The sequence below is a fragment of the Uloborus diversus genome, chromosome 10 (assembly GCF_026930045.1).
Source record: "Uloborus diversus isolate 005 chromosome 10, Udiv.v.3.1, whole genome shotgun sequence".
Taxonomy (NCBI): Eukaryota; Metazoa; Arthropoda; class Arachnida; order Araneae; family Uloboridae; genus Uloborus; species Uloborus diversus.
In genome coordinates this window covers 19,423,116-19,440,510 of record NC_072740.1, presented here as the reverse complement: position 1 = coordinate 19,440,510, position 17,395 = coordinate 19,423,116, and the positions used below count along the sequence as shown (strand labels likewise).

The 17,395-nt window shown below is 33.9% G+C and overlaps 1 protein-coding gene across 2 annotated transcripts in view; it reads right to left on the bottom strand.

Moving 5' to 3' along the window:
* LOC129231277 (protein kinase C-binding protein NELL2-like) overlaps window positions 1–17,395 on the bottom strand; it is a 231,060-nt gene that overhangs the window by 38,564 nt on the left and 175,101 nt on the right. For both annotated transcript variants that reach the window (XM_054865562.1, XM_054865563.1), the window contains exon 2: window positions 11,753–11,884. In XM_054865562.1, the coding sequence (XP_054721537.1) occupies window positions 11,753–11,884 (132 nt within the window). The remainder of the gene's footprint in view (window positions 1–11,752; window positions 11,885–17,395) is intronic.

Below are 17,395 nucleotides of genomic sequence, written 5' to 3'. Positions count from 1 at the left end.
CAAAAAAAGATGGTTTTTAAGATTTTTTTTTTTTTTTTTTTTTTTGAGGTTGAAAGCTTTGAGATTTTCACCTGACAAAAATTGCCAAATTAGATGATAAGTTGTAGATTAGGCCAGAAATTTTTTCCCATCGATTATCCAACATACATGCCAACCTTCAAAGGAAAAAGAAACAGGAATTCTACTAGAAGTATATAGGTGATTCACCAGCAACATATCTTCACAACAGAATGATTAAATTATGCTTTCAAAAAACATGAATACTAAATTTAGAATGAAATAGGGATTTTTTGCAGATGTAAGCAAATTAGTGGCAGCAAGAAAAATATACTGCAAGGGAAAAACTAAATAATAAGGCATGAATTGGCTTAAAGTTTTGTACATTCTCCAGCCTCTACCAAAAAAGTAGCTACAAAAATTTAACTACTAAAATCCAAGAAAAAAAATCAATATATAATAAAAATAAAATATTAAATAAGTAGGTATAAAGTAGCACATGTTAAAATAACTTCAAACTTTCAAAATAATTGAAATATTTTCAAAATGCAAAAGGATTGAAATCTGCTGCAATTTTCAGCAAAGCGCGTGCTTCGTTGAACATGCAATGTGGAAAGCTTCCAAAAAAATTACTTTTTACTAAATAAGTTGTCAATTGGAAATTTTTTTATTTATTGACATTAGTAGGTAGACTAGAAAAGGGCGCCATCTATTGAGAAGAAAGTGAAACTTTTAATGATTGACTGAAAAAATTGCAAAAACGGAAGAAAATCGTAAAAAAAATGGGAATTCGGGAGATGGAAGCAAAAAACGGGAGTCTCCCGTTAAATCTTCTGTTGTTCTATGACAAAGTTACCATGGCTTTGGACAATAAGAAGCCTGTAGATGTTGTTTACATTGATTTTCAAAAAGCTTTTGATAAGGTACCGCATGTTGCTCTACTTAGCAAATTAGCTGATATAGGAATAGGAGGGAAAACTTTCATTTGGGTAAAAAATTGGCTGACCGGAAGGAAACAAAGAGTAGTTGTAAGGGGAAATTATTCTAATTGGAGTGAGGTCTTAAGCGGGGTTCCTCAAGGATCAGTGTTAGGGCCTGTTTTGTTCATTGTCTTTATGAACGATATTCACAAAAATATTTCTGGGAACATGAACTGTTTTGCTGATGATGTCAAAGTTATGGGGACTGTAGAAAATGAAGAACAAGCAAATCAGCTGCAAGAGGATCTAGATCATATTACGGAGTGGGCTGATAAATGGGGTATGGCTGTTAATGTTGGGAAATGTCAAGTGCTACATTTAGGGCATGGAAATAAGTGTACAAGTTATTATTTGCAAGGTTCAGTCATTAGTCAGGCAGACAAAGTTACTGATCTGGGGGTCCTAATAAGTCAGGATTTAAAGTTTAGCCAACAGTGCAGCATTGCTAGCAACAAAGCCAATAAGATGCTTGGGTTTATCAATAGATCTATTTCAAATAAATCTAAAGAAGTTCTTCTGCCCTTATATAGAAGTTTGGTAAGACCCCATTTGGAGTATGCTGTTCAGTTTTGGTCTCCTTATCTTAAGAAAGACATTAATGTATTGGAAAGGGTTCAAAGGCGGGCTACAAGGCTAATAAGTGGACTTTCCCACTTAGATTATGATTCCAGGCTTAGAAGGCTAAAAATGTACAGTCTTGAGCAAAGAAGAGACCGAGGGGACATGATTCAGCTGTTTAAATTTATTAAAACGAAAGATGTTACGGGGCTAAAGTTTAGCACTGAAAACAGGACAAGGGGTCATTGTTTTAAGCTATTTAAATCTCAGGCTAACATGGATATTAGGAAAAATTATTATTTTAGCAGGGTAGTGGAACCTTGGAATAGCTTACCGGAAGAGGTGGTAATGAGCAAAGGAGTAGACAGTTTTAAGAGGGCCATTGATCTTCACTGGGGATTGTAAATTGACTAGGACCAGTCTAGCTGGGCCCAGAGCCTGTTGCTGGTCGTCACTTTTGTATTTGTATTTGTAAAATTAGTAGAGTTGGCAAGTATGGATCAGCGAAAATTGAAAAGTAAATTTTGTCCGTGGGTACAGCAGCTTCCCCTAGGCATTTATTTATTAACATATTTTAAAAATACAATATACCAATAAATGTAAATATAAGAATTTTGCTATATCTGGTGATCACTCTATTATATCAATCAGAGTTTAGGATAGAATAAAATCTCAAACATTACTAATTACTAGTTTTGAAACATATAATCACATTGATATTAATAAAATGTCTCATTTCTTCATAACACTTCTTTTATGATGAACATTCAAAAAGCAATGTAACATCTGAATCTCAGCTTTGGTTTTTGCAATAATGCTATTTGAAAAGGACTTGTTTCTGAGATTTTTTTTTTTTTTTAACTGCTGCTTTTATTGAGCATATTAACAAAATTTTGCTTTCAGTTTCTTGTAGTTTTATTATATATACATGTATTTTTATTTATTTATTTATTTAATGAACTTGAATTTCCACACAATCAACTAGTAAAGAAAAATTGCGAGTCATATAGTCTGGCATTTATTGAAATAAGTCTTTGATTAACAGACAATAAAAAAGGCTATCAGAGATTTTGTTCATTAGCAATTAGGTTAAGAAGTGGAAATAAAATAGAGAAGGTGAGCAGATTTTAGAGAGTTATATGGGGGGGGGGGGGGGGGGCGCTTAAGTTTTACTCTGCATTGAAGTCAATCCTCCTACTTTGTGTCAAACTGAATATTGATACAGTAAATCCTGTAAAGTTGACCACCCTTGTAAGTTGACTACCTTTTTCAGGGTTGGAATTAGCCTTTATCGTATAAATAAACCTCTGTAAGTTAACCACCTGTTTAAGTTGACCAATAAAGTAGTGCACCGCAAATGGTCAACTTACACAGGTTTCACTGTATATGAATATGGTTGGTTTGTAAAGTGAACCCTTAAAAAAATGCACCATCCAATATAGACAGTTGAAATTGACAGTTAAATTTAAGGCAAAATACAGAAAAAAACCTTTTTAGTTTGTTTATTTTTTTTGCAGTAAAAAAGCAAATTACTAACTTTGGAATAGTCATTTACAAAAGAGAGTAATTAGTCGTTCAAAAATTTAAAAAAAATAATAATAAATCTAAGTAATTATATATTTTTCAAATATTGCTGTTTCTGCTTTTAGGTGGCCTCTTCTTTTGGTTGAGCTTTTGACAAGTGCCCTATAGGCAAGCCTCAACTTGCCGCTTAGTCAAGCTCAAACTATTAAAAAATTTTCTCTGAATTGGCAGCTTATTTATCCTTTGAAATATATTTTGTTTTGTTTTTTTATCATAGGTTTTAAAACTCTGAGCAAAATACCACTGCTCTTTTTTTTTTGTGGCTATGTAAGCACTAAATATTAACCCTTCGAGGTTGAGATTTAAAGCAGGGAAAAGGAGTAATATGGAAGACTATTGGATAACATCACATCATAATGGGAAAACATAATTCTTTATCAGATTGCAGCTCATGATCATATACCTCCAAACTAACTTGGTAACTGTAGGCAGGGTGCCCGTCCCCCTAAGGGCAAGGGCGAGCTCTACTGAATATCAAAAGACCCCCCATAAAATGTGAGTAATATCTCCAACCCCCCCCCCCCCCCTTAAAAACTTCAATGGCCCAGTCTGCACCATGAACCCCACTAGGTGGGCACTAAAGATGACTTTGGGCTCATTTTTGAGAGCCAGAGCCTGACTGAGCCCGAAAACTTATTAACAGAGTCTGCCCCAGCCTGGTTGATTCTGGATTGTGCTAAAATCCGAGCCTGTCCAAGCCAGAGGGAAACTCTTGCATCAAAACCTGAGCCTGCTAAAAACGGACATGATTTAATAAGATTGTTAGTCTCAGCTGTTGTTTTACATCAACTGAATATGGGTACTTATTTTGCAACTGCAATTTGATCAAAAAAAAAATTAAATCTTTTTACAAATGAAAAATATATGTATTGTGCAAAAATTTCTTAAAAATGATTCTGACTTTTCAGACGCATAACAAAATGACATTATTTTGAAAGAAATTTCAAAGAAACATGTGTTACAAATAACTATTAATGTATTTTCTGTTTTTATTTCCACAACATGTGTTAATATGGAAATTGACGATTCAATATTTTCCCACAAGTCTGAGCCCAAAACCTTTGTTTAGTTCTTGAGCCCAAGTACCCTTCAGGCTCAGGCTGTCGGGCTCAGGCTGAGCCCAGCTCAACTCTATTGGGCACCTCTGCTGTAGGATGCTTAACCATAAGGTGGTAGGAAATGCAATTTTTCTTTTTCAAGAAAGAAAATACACTTTTTGTTTCGACATAAAAATAAATGAATAATACAAACCAATTAGCAACTGAAATCAGTATGAATTGAGATTATTTATTTTAGGTCACAGCCTACATTACATTTTATATTTAAGACATTTTATTAAATCATAACCTACATTAAAATTCAGGATGATAGTGATATTGTTAATGTTCTTAATAACTTTTTTCGAGTGTTTTTAACGATAACTGTATCTCAACAGTCGACACAAGCAAGACACAAGCTATAGTACAGCTTGATGACTTTGTATTTTCCAGGGATGACGTTTTATTTCACTTGAAAAAAAATTAAAGAGACTAAGGCTCTGGGACCAGATAATAATCAACTAAAAATTTTAATTGAATGTGCAGAGGAATTAGCAGATGTAATTGTAAATATTTTCAATGCTTCTTATAACTCGGCTACAGTGCCAGAGGATTGGAAGCTGGCTAACATTACACTGCTCTTCAAGAAAGTGTCTAAAGGGAGTGTGGGAAATTATAGACCTGTGAGTCTAACTTCGGTGGTTTGCAAAATTTTTGAAACATCAATGAAAATTAAGATAGTAAATTTTTTAGAGACTAATAATCTATTGACTAGTTTTCAGTATGGTTTTAGGAAAGGTAAATCTTGTGCAACTAATTTATTACATTTCTATGACAAAGTTACCATGGATTTCGACAATAAGAAGCCTGTAGATGTTGATTACATTGATTTTCAAAAAGCTTTCGATAGGGTACTGCATGTTGCTCTGCTTAGCAAATTAGCCGATATAGGAATCGGAGGGAAAGTTTACATTTTGGTAAAAAACTGGTTGTCTTGTAGGAAACAAAGGGTAGTTGTGAGGGGAAATTATTCTAATTGGAGTGAGGTTTTAAGCAGGGTTCCTCAAGGATCAGTGTTAGGGCCTGTTTTCTTCATTGTTTTTATGAAGGATATCCATAAAAATATTTCTGGGAACATGAATTGTTTTCCTGATAATGCCAAAGTTATGGGGATTGTAGAAAATAAAGAACAAGCAAATCAGCTGCAAGAGGATCTAGATCATATTACAGAGTGGGCTGATAAATGGGGTATGGCTGTTAATGTTGGGAAGTGTTACATTTAGGGCATGGAAATAAGTGTACAAGTTATTATTTGCAAGGTTCAGTCATTAGTCAGGCAGAAAAAGTTACTGATATGGGCGTCTTAATAAGTCAGGATTAAAAATTTAGTCAACACAGTGCAGCATAGCTAGTAACAAAGCCAATAAGATGCTTGGGTTTATCAATAGATCTATTTCAAATAAATCTAAAGAAGTTCTTCTGCCCTTATATAGAAGTTTGGTAAGACCCCATTTGGAGTATGCTGTTCAGTTTTGGTCTCCTTATCTTAAGAAAGACATTAATGTATTGGAAAGGGTTCAAAGGCGGGCTACAAGGCTAATAAGTGGACTTTCCCACTTAGATTATGATTCCAGGCTTAGAAGGCTAAAAATGTACAGTCTTGAGCAAAGAAGAGACCGAGGGGACATGATTCAGCTGTTTAAATTTATTAAAACGAAAGATGTTACGGGGCTAAAGTTTAGCACTGAAAACAGGACAAGGGGTCATTGTTTTAAGCTATTTAAATCTCAGGCTAACATGGATATTAGGAAAAATTATTATTTTAGCAGGGTAGTGGAACCTTGGAATAGCTTACCGGAAGAGGTGGTAATGAGCAAAGGAGTAGACAGTTTTAAGAGGGCCATTGATCTTCACTGGGGATTGTAAATTGACTAGGACCAGTCTAGCTGGGCCCAGAGCCTGTTGCTGGTCGTCACTTTTGTATTTGTATTTGTAAAATTAGTAGAGTTGGCAAGTATGGATCAGCGAAAATTGAAAAGTAAATTTTGTCCGTGGGTACAGCAGCTTCCCCTAGGCATTTATTTATTAACATATTTTAAAAATACAATATACCAATAAATGTAAATATAAGAATTTTGCTATATCTGGTGATCACTCTATTATATCAATCAGAGTTTAGGATAGAATAAAATCTCAAACATTACTAATTACTAGTTTTGAAACATATAATCACATTGATATTAATAAAATGTCTCATTTCTTCATAACACTTCTTTTATGATGAACATTCAAAAAGCAATGTAACATCTGAATCTCAGCTTTGGTTTTTGCAATAATGCTATTTGAAAAGGACTTGTTTCTGAGATTTTTTTTTTTTTTTAACTGCTGCTTTTATTGAGCATATTAACAAAATTTTGCTTTCAGTTTCTTGTAGTTTTATTATATATACATGTATTTTTATTTATTTATTTATTTAATGAACTTGAATTTCCACACAATCAACTAGTAAAGAAAAATTGCGAGTCATATAGTCTGGCATTTATTGAAATAAGACTTTGATTAACAGACAATAAAAAAGGCTATCAGAGATTTTGTTCATTAGCAATTAGGTTAAGAAGTGGAAATAAAATAGAGAAGGTGAGCAGATTTTAGAGAGTTATATGGGGGGGGGGGGCGCTTAAGTTTTACTCTGCATTGAAGTCAATCCTCCTACTTTGTGTCAAACTGAATATTGATACAGTAAATCCTGTAAAGTTGACCACCCTTGTAAGTTGACTACCTTTTTCAGGGTTGGAATTAGCCTTTATCGTATAAATAAACCTCTGTAAGTTAACCACCTGTTTAAGTTGACCAATAAAGTAGTGCACCGCAAATGGTCAACTTACACAGGTTTCACTGTATATGAATATGGTTGGTTTGTAAAGTGAACCCTTAAAAAAATGCACCATCCAATATAGACAGTTGAAATTGACAGTTAAATTTAAGGCAAAATACAGAAAAAAACCTTTTTAGTTTGTTTATTTTTTTTGCAGTAAAAAAGCAAATTACTAACTTTGGAATAGTCATTTACAAAAGAGAGTAATTAGTCGTTCAAAAATTTAAAAAAAAATAATAATAAATCTAAGTAATTATATATTTTTCAAATATTGCTGTTTCTGCTTTTAGGTGGCCTCTTCTTTTGGTTGAGCTTTTGACAAGTGCCCTATAGGCAAGCCTCAACTTGCCGCTTAGTCAAGCTCAAACTATTAAAAAATTTTCTCTGAATTGGCAGCTTATTTATCCTTTGAAATATATTTTGTTTTGTTTTTTTATCATAGGTTTTAAAACTCTGAGCAAAATACCACTGCTCTTTTTTTTTTGTGGCTATGTAAGCACTAAATATTAACCCTTCGAGGTTGAGATTTAAAGCAGGGAAAAGGAGTAATATGGAAGACTATTGGATAACATCACATCATAATGGGAAAACATAATTCTTTATCAGATTGCAGCTCATGATCATATACCTCCAAACTAACTTGGTAACTGTAGGCAGGGTGCCCGTCCCCCTAAGGGCAAGGGCGAGCTCTACTGAATATCAAAAGACCCCCCATAAAATGTGAGTAATATCTCCAACCCCCCCCCCCCCCTTAAAAACTTCAATGGCCCAGTCTGCACCATGAACCCCACTAGGTGGGCACTAAAGATGACTTTGGGCTCATTTTTGAGAGCCAGAGCCTGACTGAGCCCGAAAACTTATTAACAGAGTCTGCCCCAGCCTGGTTGATTCTGGATTGTGCTAAAATCCGAGCCTGTCCAAGCCAGAGGGAAACTCTTGCATCAAAACCTGAGCCTGCTAAAAACGGACATGATTTAATAAGATTGTTAGTCTCAGCTGTTGTTTTACATCAACTGAATATGGGTACTTATTTTGCAACTGCAATTTGATCAAAAAAAAAATTAAATCTTTTTACAAATGAAAAATATATGTATTGTGCAAAAATTTCTTAAAAATGATTCTGACTTTTCAGACGCATAACAAAATGACATTATTTTGAAAGAAATTTCAAAGAAACATGTGTTACAAATAACTATTAATGTATTTTCTGTTTTTATTTCCACAACATGTGTTAATATGGAAATTGACGATTCAATATTTTCCCACAAGTCTGAGCCCAAAACCTTTGTTTAGTTCTTGAGCCCAAGTACCCTTCAGGCTCAGGCTGTCGGGCTCAGGCTGAGCCCAGCTCAACTCTATTGGGCACCTCTGCTGTAGGATGCTTAACCATAAGGTGGTAGGAAATGCAATTTTTCTTTTTCAAGAAAGAAAATACACTTTTTGTTTCGACATAAAAATAAATGAATAATACAAACCAATTAGCAACTGAAATCAGTATGAATTGAGATTATTTATTTTAGGTCACAGCCTACATTACATTTTATATTTAAGACATTTTATTAAATCATAACCTACATTAAAATTCAGGATGATAGTGATATTGTTAATGTTCTTAATAACTTTTTTCGAGTGTTTTTAACGATAACTGTATCTCAACAGTCGACACAAGCAAGACACAAGCTATAGTACAGCTTGATGACTTTGTATTTTCCAGGGATGACGTTTTATTTCACTTGAAAAAAAATTAAAGAGACTAAGGCTCTGGGACCAGATAATAATCAACTAAAAATTTTAATTGAATGTGCAGAGGAATTAGCAGATGTAATTGTAAATATTTTCAATGCTTCTTATAACTCGGGTACAGTGCCAGAGGATTGGAAGCTGGCTAACATTACACTGCTCTTCAAGAAAGTGTCTAAAGGGAGTGTGGGAAATTATAGACCTGTGAGTCTAACTTCGGTGGTTTGCAAAATTTTTGAAACATCAATGAAAATTAAGATAGTAAATTTTTTAGAGACTAATAATCTATTGACTAGTTTTCAGTATGGTTTTAGGAAAGGTAAATCTTGTGCAACTAATTTATTACATTTCTATGACAAAGTTACCATGGATTTCGACAATAAGAAGCCTGTAGATGTTGATTACATTGATTTTCAAAAAGCTTTCGATAGGGTACTGCATGTTGCTCTGCTTAGCAAATTAGCCGATATAGGAATCGGAGGGAAAGTTTACATTTTGGTAAAAAACTGGTTGTCTTGTAGGAAACAAAGGGTAGTTGTGAGGGGAAATTATTCTAATTGGAGTGAGGTTTTAAGCAGGGTTCCTCAAGGATCAGTGTTAGGGCCTGTTTTCTTCATTGTTTTTATGAAGGATATCCATAAAAATATTTCTGGGAACATGAATTGTTTTCCTGATAATGCCAAAGTTATGGGGATTGTAGAAAATAAAGAACAAGCAAATCAGCTGCAAGAGGATCTAGATCATATTACAGAGTGGGCTGATAAATGGGGTATGGCTGTTAATGTTGGGAAGTGTTACATTTAGGGCATGGAAATAAGTGTACAAGTTATTATTTGCAAGGTTCAGTCATTAGTCAGGCAGAAAAAGTTACTGATATGGGCGTCTTAATAAGTCAGGATTAAAAATTTAGTCAACACAGTGCAGCATAGCTAGTAACAAAGCCAATAAGATGCTTGGGGTTTATCAATAGATCTATTTCAAACAAATCTAAAGAAGTTCTTCTGCCCTTATATAGAAGTTTAGTAAGACCTCATTTGCAGTATGCTGTTCAGTTTTGGTCTCCTTATCTATCTTAAGATATTAATGTATTGGAAATAGTTCAAAGGCAGGCTACAAGGCTAATAAATGAAATTTCTCATTTAGACTACGATTTCAGGCTTAGAATGCTAAAAATGTACAGTCTTGAGCAAAGAAGAGACCAAGGGAACATGATTCAGTTGTTTAAATTTATTAAAATGAAAGATTTTACGGGGCTACAGTTTAGCACTGAAAACAGGACAAGGGGTCATTGTTTTAAGCTATTTAAATCTCAGGCTAACATGGATATTAGTTATTAGTCCATTAGTATTATTTAATGTACTTTATTTAATGTATTATTATTTAATGTACATTAGTATTATTTAATGTAATAGTATTATGTAATGATAGTATTATTTAAATGGGGTATGGCAGTTAATGTAGGGAAATGTCAAGTGCTACACTTAGGTCATGGAAATAAGCATATGAGATATCATTTACAGGGTTCAGTCATAAATCAGGCAGAAAATGTTATGGATCTGGGTGTCTTTATAAATCAGGACTTCAAGTTTAGTCAACAGTGCAGTATTGCTAGTAACAAAGCCAACAAAATGCTTGGGTTCATCAAGAGATCTATTTCAACAAATCTGACAAAGTTCTTCTGCCTTTATATAGGAGTTTAGTAAGACCTCATTTGGAGTATGCTGTTCAGTTTTGGTCGCCTTATCTGAAGAAAGATATTTTCGTATTGGAAAGGGTTCAAAGAAGGGTAACTAAATTAGTAAGGGGACTCTCAGATTTAGATTATGATACCAGACTTAATAGGCTTAACATGTATAGCCTGGAGCAAAGGAGAGTCAGAGGGGACATGATTCAGTTATTTAAATTTATCAATATGAAAGATGTAAATGGATTAAATTTTTGCGGGGAAAGCAGGACAAGGGGTCATTGTTTTAAGCTATTTAAATCTCAGGCTAACTTGGAAATCAGGAAAAACTACTACTTTAGCAGGGTCGTGGGCACTTGGAATAGCTTACCGGAAGAGGCGGTAATGAGCAAGGGAGTGGATAGCTTTAAGAGGGCCATTGATCTTCATTGGGGACTAATTAATTGATTAGGACCAGCCTAGCTGGGCCTAATCATCCTGTTGCTGGTCGTCACATTTGTATTTATATTTGTATTAGGAAAAAGTATTATTTTAGCAGGGTAGTGGAACCTTGGAACAGCTAGGTGGTAATGAGCAAGGGAGTAGATAGTTTTAAGAGAGCCATTGATCTTCACTGGGGATTGTAAATTGACTAGGATCAACCCAGCTGGGCCCAGTGCCTGTAGCTGGTCGTCACATTTGAATTTATATTAAAATAAGTTAGAAAAAAATAACCTGAAAATTTGGAATTTATTTCAAAAATGATAAAAACTGGGTTTGCTTACTAAAAAAAATAAAGCTTTATGAATAAAAATAAAGGAAAAGTAAATAAAATTAAAATAGAGATAAGATTTGCAAAATTCCGAAAATATTCAAATAAATGCATCTTTTCTCAGCATTCATTTGCAAATTTTTCTGGGCAGGGGGGAAATTAGGGGAGGAAAAGGACTTATTTTCAATGCACATTATATCAAAGCACAACAGAAACCCCATGCCCACATGTAAATAAATACATCGATTCCTGAAAGACCATGAAACAAGGGGGCAGTTACCCCCTCCTGACGACCCTAAATGACAGGCCTAATCTCTTGGATATCTATGCATCATTTCATCATAGTAAGTTGCAAACAGTTTACAACGGCAACTATGGAGAAGGTTGAAACATCAAGCCATTGAAAAATAGGAATGAACGATATTATTATTTTGAAGAACATTTTAATTAACAATTTTGTTCCCTTTTGAGAAAAGCTCTTAATGTATTCTCTTTAAAATTGTTATTTACAAAAGCAGAAACTAAACAAAAATCAGAAATTCGTACCTTGTAACAAAACAGCTGGAGACAGATGATGAATGCCTTCTACAATTGTAAGACCGCGATAGCTGTTGTTGTAAATTCGAAGGCCCTCAATTAAGTCAAATTGGTGCTTAGAATCAACATGTAAACCTGAGACTGAAAAGAAAAGAAAGACTTACAAACACGTATACATAAATAGGTAAAATAACATATGAAACATAACATGGATAGTGCAAAAGATAATAGTTTTATTACACTTTAGAAATAAAATGCATATATTGTTCTGTATTTCGAAACATGTGGGGGGAAAAAATACACTTGAGAAAAAGAACAATTTTTTAAATTAAAAATATTAAATTTTAAAGTACGAAATAAAGTAGCCTATGTACGCCGCAACATGCGCGGCGGCGAAAAACTTTTTAATTTCAAAGCTTTCAAAATACACCGATAGATGACGCTTTCTGAAAATTAGCTGCTTCCTCACAAATGCTCTTTTGGGGATGTCTACAAATGATGTCACGCTTTGGGTGCTCGTGAAATTATGACAATTTGTGACAAGGGTGAGAAGGGGGGGGGGGGCGGGGGACATTAAATGTGACGTCTCGCAATTTTTTAGCAACAATATGATTATGCTCATGAAAAACAGCGTGACATTTGGCAACGAGGGGAGGGGGAGAAGGCGAAGTGTGTGTGTGACACTTTGTGACACAGAAGAGAAGGGGGTCAAATTTGTTGCAAAAAAGGTATTATAACAGTCCTTTCACAAAAACATTCCTCAAAAAATCCAAAAATATTTAAAATAAATTTTATTATTTTATCGAAACAATTTTAATTTATGCAAACAAGCAATAAGAGTAAAGCAAATATTCTGAAAAGGAAATACTTGAAATAAATGATGCTCTGTTAAATGATCTAAGTCTGCGAAGCATATATATCTTCACTAAAGAAACTCTCTACCCGTATTACTTTTTTTTTTTTTTTTTTTTCAAGTACACAGCTGCAATAAAGATTAAAAGTGAATTGAAGTATATACTTATTAAGAGGCATTGACGTATATTTATGTCTCTGAAGATGCAACACCCCCATTTTTTATCACTTCTTAATATTTTCAGGGGTGGGGGTGCCCCCCTAAGCACAATTGCGCACCATCCCTCCACATACATACCACGAGGACCCGCCCCAAAGAGCGAGAGTCCCCTCCCCCTTCAAAAGAAGAAAACATCCCTACGAACACCCCTCTAAAAATTTCATTGCCGTACCCCCCACCCCCAACTGAGCACCCCTAATATTTTTTAGAAGTGACAAACAATGATTACGGTCCATTACCAGAAACATAAGTAAACATCACTGCCAGTATTATAAAAGTATACTGAATTTTATTTTTAAATTTAATACACCTGTAAATGTATCTTGAATGAAAATAAATACTGGAAGATTTGCGAGGCAAAGCGTGAAGTTTACAAGCTTTTTTTTTTTTTTTTTTTTGACATGAGAGCAATTATTAGAAAGCCAAATACTGTGCTTTTTCTCTGGAACATAAATGCAAAAATTGAGAGAAAAAAGATCCTGTTTCTTCTTTTTCAAAAGAGTTTAGTGTGAAATTACCCCATTGTTAAGTTTCTTTCCTCGCGGCAAATGTTCACGCTTTTGAACTTTTCCCCTCTTCAACACATCAAAAGAATGTCAACGGTTAAACGAACTGAAATTAATGACTATATGAAACTGCCGAAAACTGAGAAAAAACTAGGGGAGGGGGGGGGGGGCTAATTCCCAAAAAAAAGGTGGGTGATATGGGAGAACAGGGATCATATTTGGTATCAAGGGATCAGTTTTAATATGAATTCTCAAGAATGGTGACAGAAGCATTTCCAAGGTTTTTTTTCTTTTGCCGGAAGTGGACTCATTCATAATTACCGTATCTTAATGTCTAAAGTTAAAAAATAAAACAATAACATCGAAAGAGTATCCAATTCGAAAGAAATAGCCGAAAAAAGAAAAAAGATGGAAAGAAAAAAGCTAATGATATCATTAAAATTCGAAAAGATTTATCATCTGCAAAGAAAAAAAAAACAAAGGGGGGGGGAACAAAATTAAAATAATCGCTGAATCTATATTTAGCAAACGATATGGATCATGTCACTTGCTATCTACCAGTAACAATGCAATAGATTTGAGAAATATCAGACCCCCGGCAAACTAAAATCAATAAGAAATCTTGTGAATACAGAATCACACACACAAACAACAATAATAATAATGACAAGAAAATCATAAAAAGTTATAACTATTTCCAAGCAACTAAGATACCAACATAAATTTTGCAACATCAATTATCTCAAGACTTTGGATCCAAATTATACCTTTATCATTTCATCAAACAAAATAAAATTTAACCGAAAATCTATAAAAAGAAAACCGTTCGTTAAAAGGAACATCAAATTCATTCAAAATTGAGTTCAGTCAACTGCATTAGTGTTAAATTTACGTAATTTATTTCCGTCATATCTTTATTTATTTATTTGTATCCCACAGATCAGAAAATTAAAGTCATCTTCATACTGTGATTATTCGCCGAAAATGTTTCGTTTCTGATCAAGTTAAAAATAATCAAGCACTTTATACAATGCCGATGAGCTGAATCCAAATTTTCAATTCGTTTACTTTTGTCTCGTAAGGTTTTCCTGCAAAATTACTTTACACGTTTTGTATAATTACGCGAATTTCATCAAACATTTTCATAATACTTTTTTTTATTTTAAAGATAAATTATACATAACGCACACAACTTCCTTTCTTTCTGAATTTAATTATATAATTTCTCTTTGGATATACGGAAATTGAGGTGTAAGGAAAACAAAATAAATTTAAGCGGGAGTAAAGTTAATTCAATACAAAAGAGAAGCATATTTTCGATAATTTTTTTTCGACGACATAGTTAATTATATAGTTATTTCTTTAATTACTTTCTAATAAAGCAACAATTCAAGAACAACCATAAATTTTTATGACAAAATGAGACATTGACAGAGATTCTCCGTGGACGTCTGTCCAAGACCTGATTACCGCACAGGCCTACTAGGCCTGGGCCTGGGGCCCCCTCTTCCTTAGGGGCCCTAAATTACTTAAAGAATTATGCATGGTATTACAACTATAAAAAAAAATACACACATTTTAAAAATAATAGCCTTCAGGGGGCCTCAAAATTATTGTGGGCCTTTGGGCCTCACTTTTAGTTAGTCGAGCTTTGTGTCAGTCTTAAGACAAAAAGAAAAGTTTCATTACGGTACTCCTCACTCATCACTGGATCTTCTGAAGTAAGGAACAAAAATTATTTTCCTTGTCAATAAGTTACTGCGAGTAACGGTGTTGACTATTATTGTTTGAGGTTTAACATAGTTTTAAACTAGCCAAATATTCATTTTTTTTTTTTTAAACCAGTATTTTGACTTTAAGTGCTGTAGAAGATTTAACTTGACGTTATTACCTACAGAAGCTTAACTAGCTTTTTTTTTTTTAATTTTCTTTTAAATTTTAATGATCCAGTGATGAGGGGTAAAACTTTCCCCCTTTTCGTCTGTGGAAAGTCGCTGTCAATGGCTCATTGGGCCGAGGTGGCCTGATCGGTAAGGCATCGGACTTGTGACCGGAGGGTTCCGGGTTCGATCCTAGCTGGTCGAAGATCCACCCTCTTCATTAATGGTGACTGGGGGACGTTAAATATGCTCGTGGTCGCAAAGTCCTCCAAGTGATACGATACTGTGGGGGTGCTGTGGGGGAAAGTGACTGAAAGTGACTCAGTCACTTTCCTATGCCGGGCTGATGAGTGCTAATAAGCACGAAACTGCAGTCCTCGGCTGGAAATGACTGAGCTGGCGATGTATTTCACGTATTTCTGCTTTAGCCCATGCTAATGGGCGGTAATTTATTGATATACCTTGCCTTGCGTTCAATCTTCGAGTTGAACCGAACCATTGCTTCGGTCACTCGTCTGGTCTGCTAATTTTATATTAGCTACCAGTTTGTTTGGCACTCTTGGCTTCCTTAAGAGGTTTTCCATCTCCAGCTCAGTCACTTTCCTATGCCGGGCTGATCAGTGCTAATAAGCACGAAACTGCAGTCCTCGACTGGAAATGACTGAGCTGGCGGTGTATTTCGCGTATTTGGAAAAGGGTTTGAAGTTGGACTTATGATTCAGTTTTCATTCAGTATTATGATCGTAATACTGAGTTTCAGTATTATGATCGTAAATATAAAGTTTCTCTTATAATTTCATCTCTTGCGTCTACCTGATCTTTTGTCAAGTATGTTTTTTTCGGTTTCAACTGCTTTACATTTTGACTGTCGTCCACTGCCATGACTAATAACAAGATCTCCAAACTGGCATAGTAGCCATTTCTTTGGCTCACCAGATCCACGATGTTCAGGAGATCATCAGACAAATGACTTGTTGTACATCATGCAACTTTCAATAAGTGAGCATGTTTCACGGAATTTTTCATTTTAATTTTTGTTATATGGAACGATATGAAGAATAATTTAGGGTATGACTATAAAGAAATATCTTCATATCTTATTAGTTCAGCTTGAAAAATATACAGCTCTGTAACTCCATTTGTTCACGTTAACTAACGCTGAGGGGTGAAATTTCATGGGTTTTTAACAGCAAGATCAGGGTCGCATCTTCTTCCTCTATATTACAGACAATATCCATCTAGTACAGTTGATGATAATCCAAAAACAATTGAAGCTTTATCGATAGTTGATAAAGCTTCCCTGTCACACTTCGACAACAAAAAATATTACTGGACCATAAAAAACCACATCGCAATGTATAAAAAATTGCAAAAAAATAATAATAATAATAATGTACGGCTAATTTGTTTACTTAAAACTGCAAAGGAATGTAGTTAATCACAAAGAAATTTGAAAAGAGTGTTAAAAAGAAGCATTTGAATGATTTTAGAATAAGAATATAAGAATGTTTAACATTTGTATTTTCATAATTTTTTCAAATTTGCCATTTTTTACCTTTTTTCAGACCTTTAAACTCGTTTCCCGGAGTAGCTAAACCTTAATATTTTTCAAAAATAATAATAGAAAAGAATTTCTCAGGTGTAAATTCATTATATCCCAAATGTACAAGTCAAAGTTTATAAATTATTTTTTTATGACATACGTGACGTGTATGTAATGTACACATATTTTCAACAAGTAATACAGAAAAATTGTAAAATATAATAGAATAATACAAATATATACTAATTTTGCTTTTTAACTGAAATTTTCAAAATTTTCTGTATTTTACACCAGATTCATAGCATGTACATATGAACATAGTATGTACACAAATTCATATCATTTTAGTAGAGAGAAAAGCTTAACTCAGGATTCCTACAATACCAAGGAAACATTTTAACGTATCTTATACTTTTGAATATTTCTTTTTTCTTTTTAGTTTTATTTATAATAATACGGATTCGATATAACACGTTATAAAACTTGAATTTAATACTACACGGTTTTGATATAAAACAAACTTTAAAAGATTGCATTTTATTTTTGTTCTGAAAAAATGGATGATATTAACTCTAAAACGATTTTTAAGAAACGAATACGAAAAATTGTGTCTATCTCCGGCTCAAAAACTTGGTTTACCCGTTTTACACT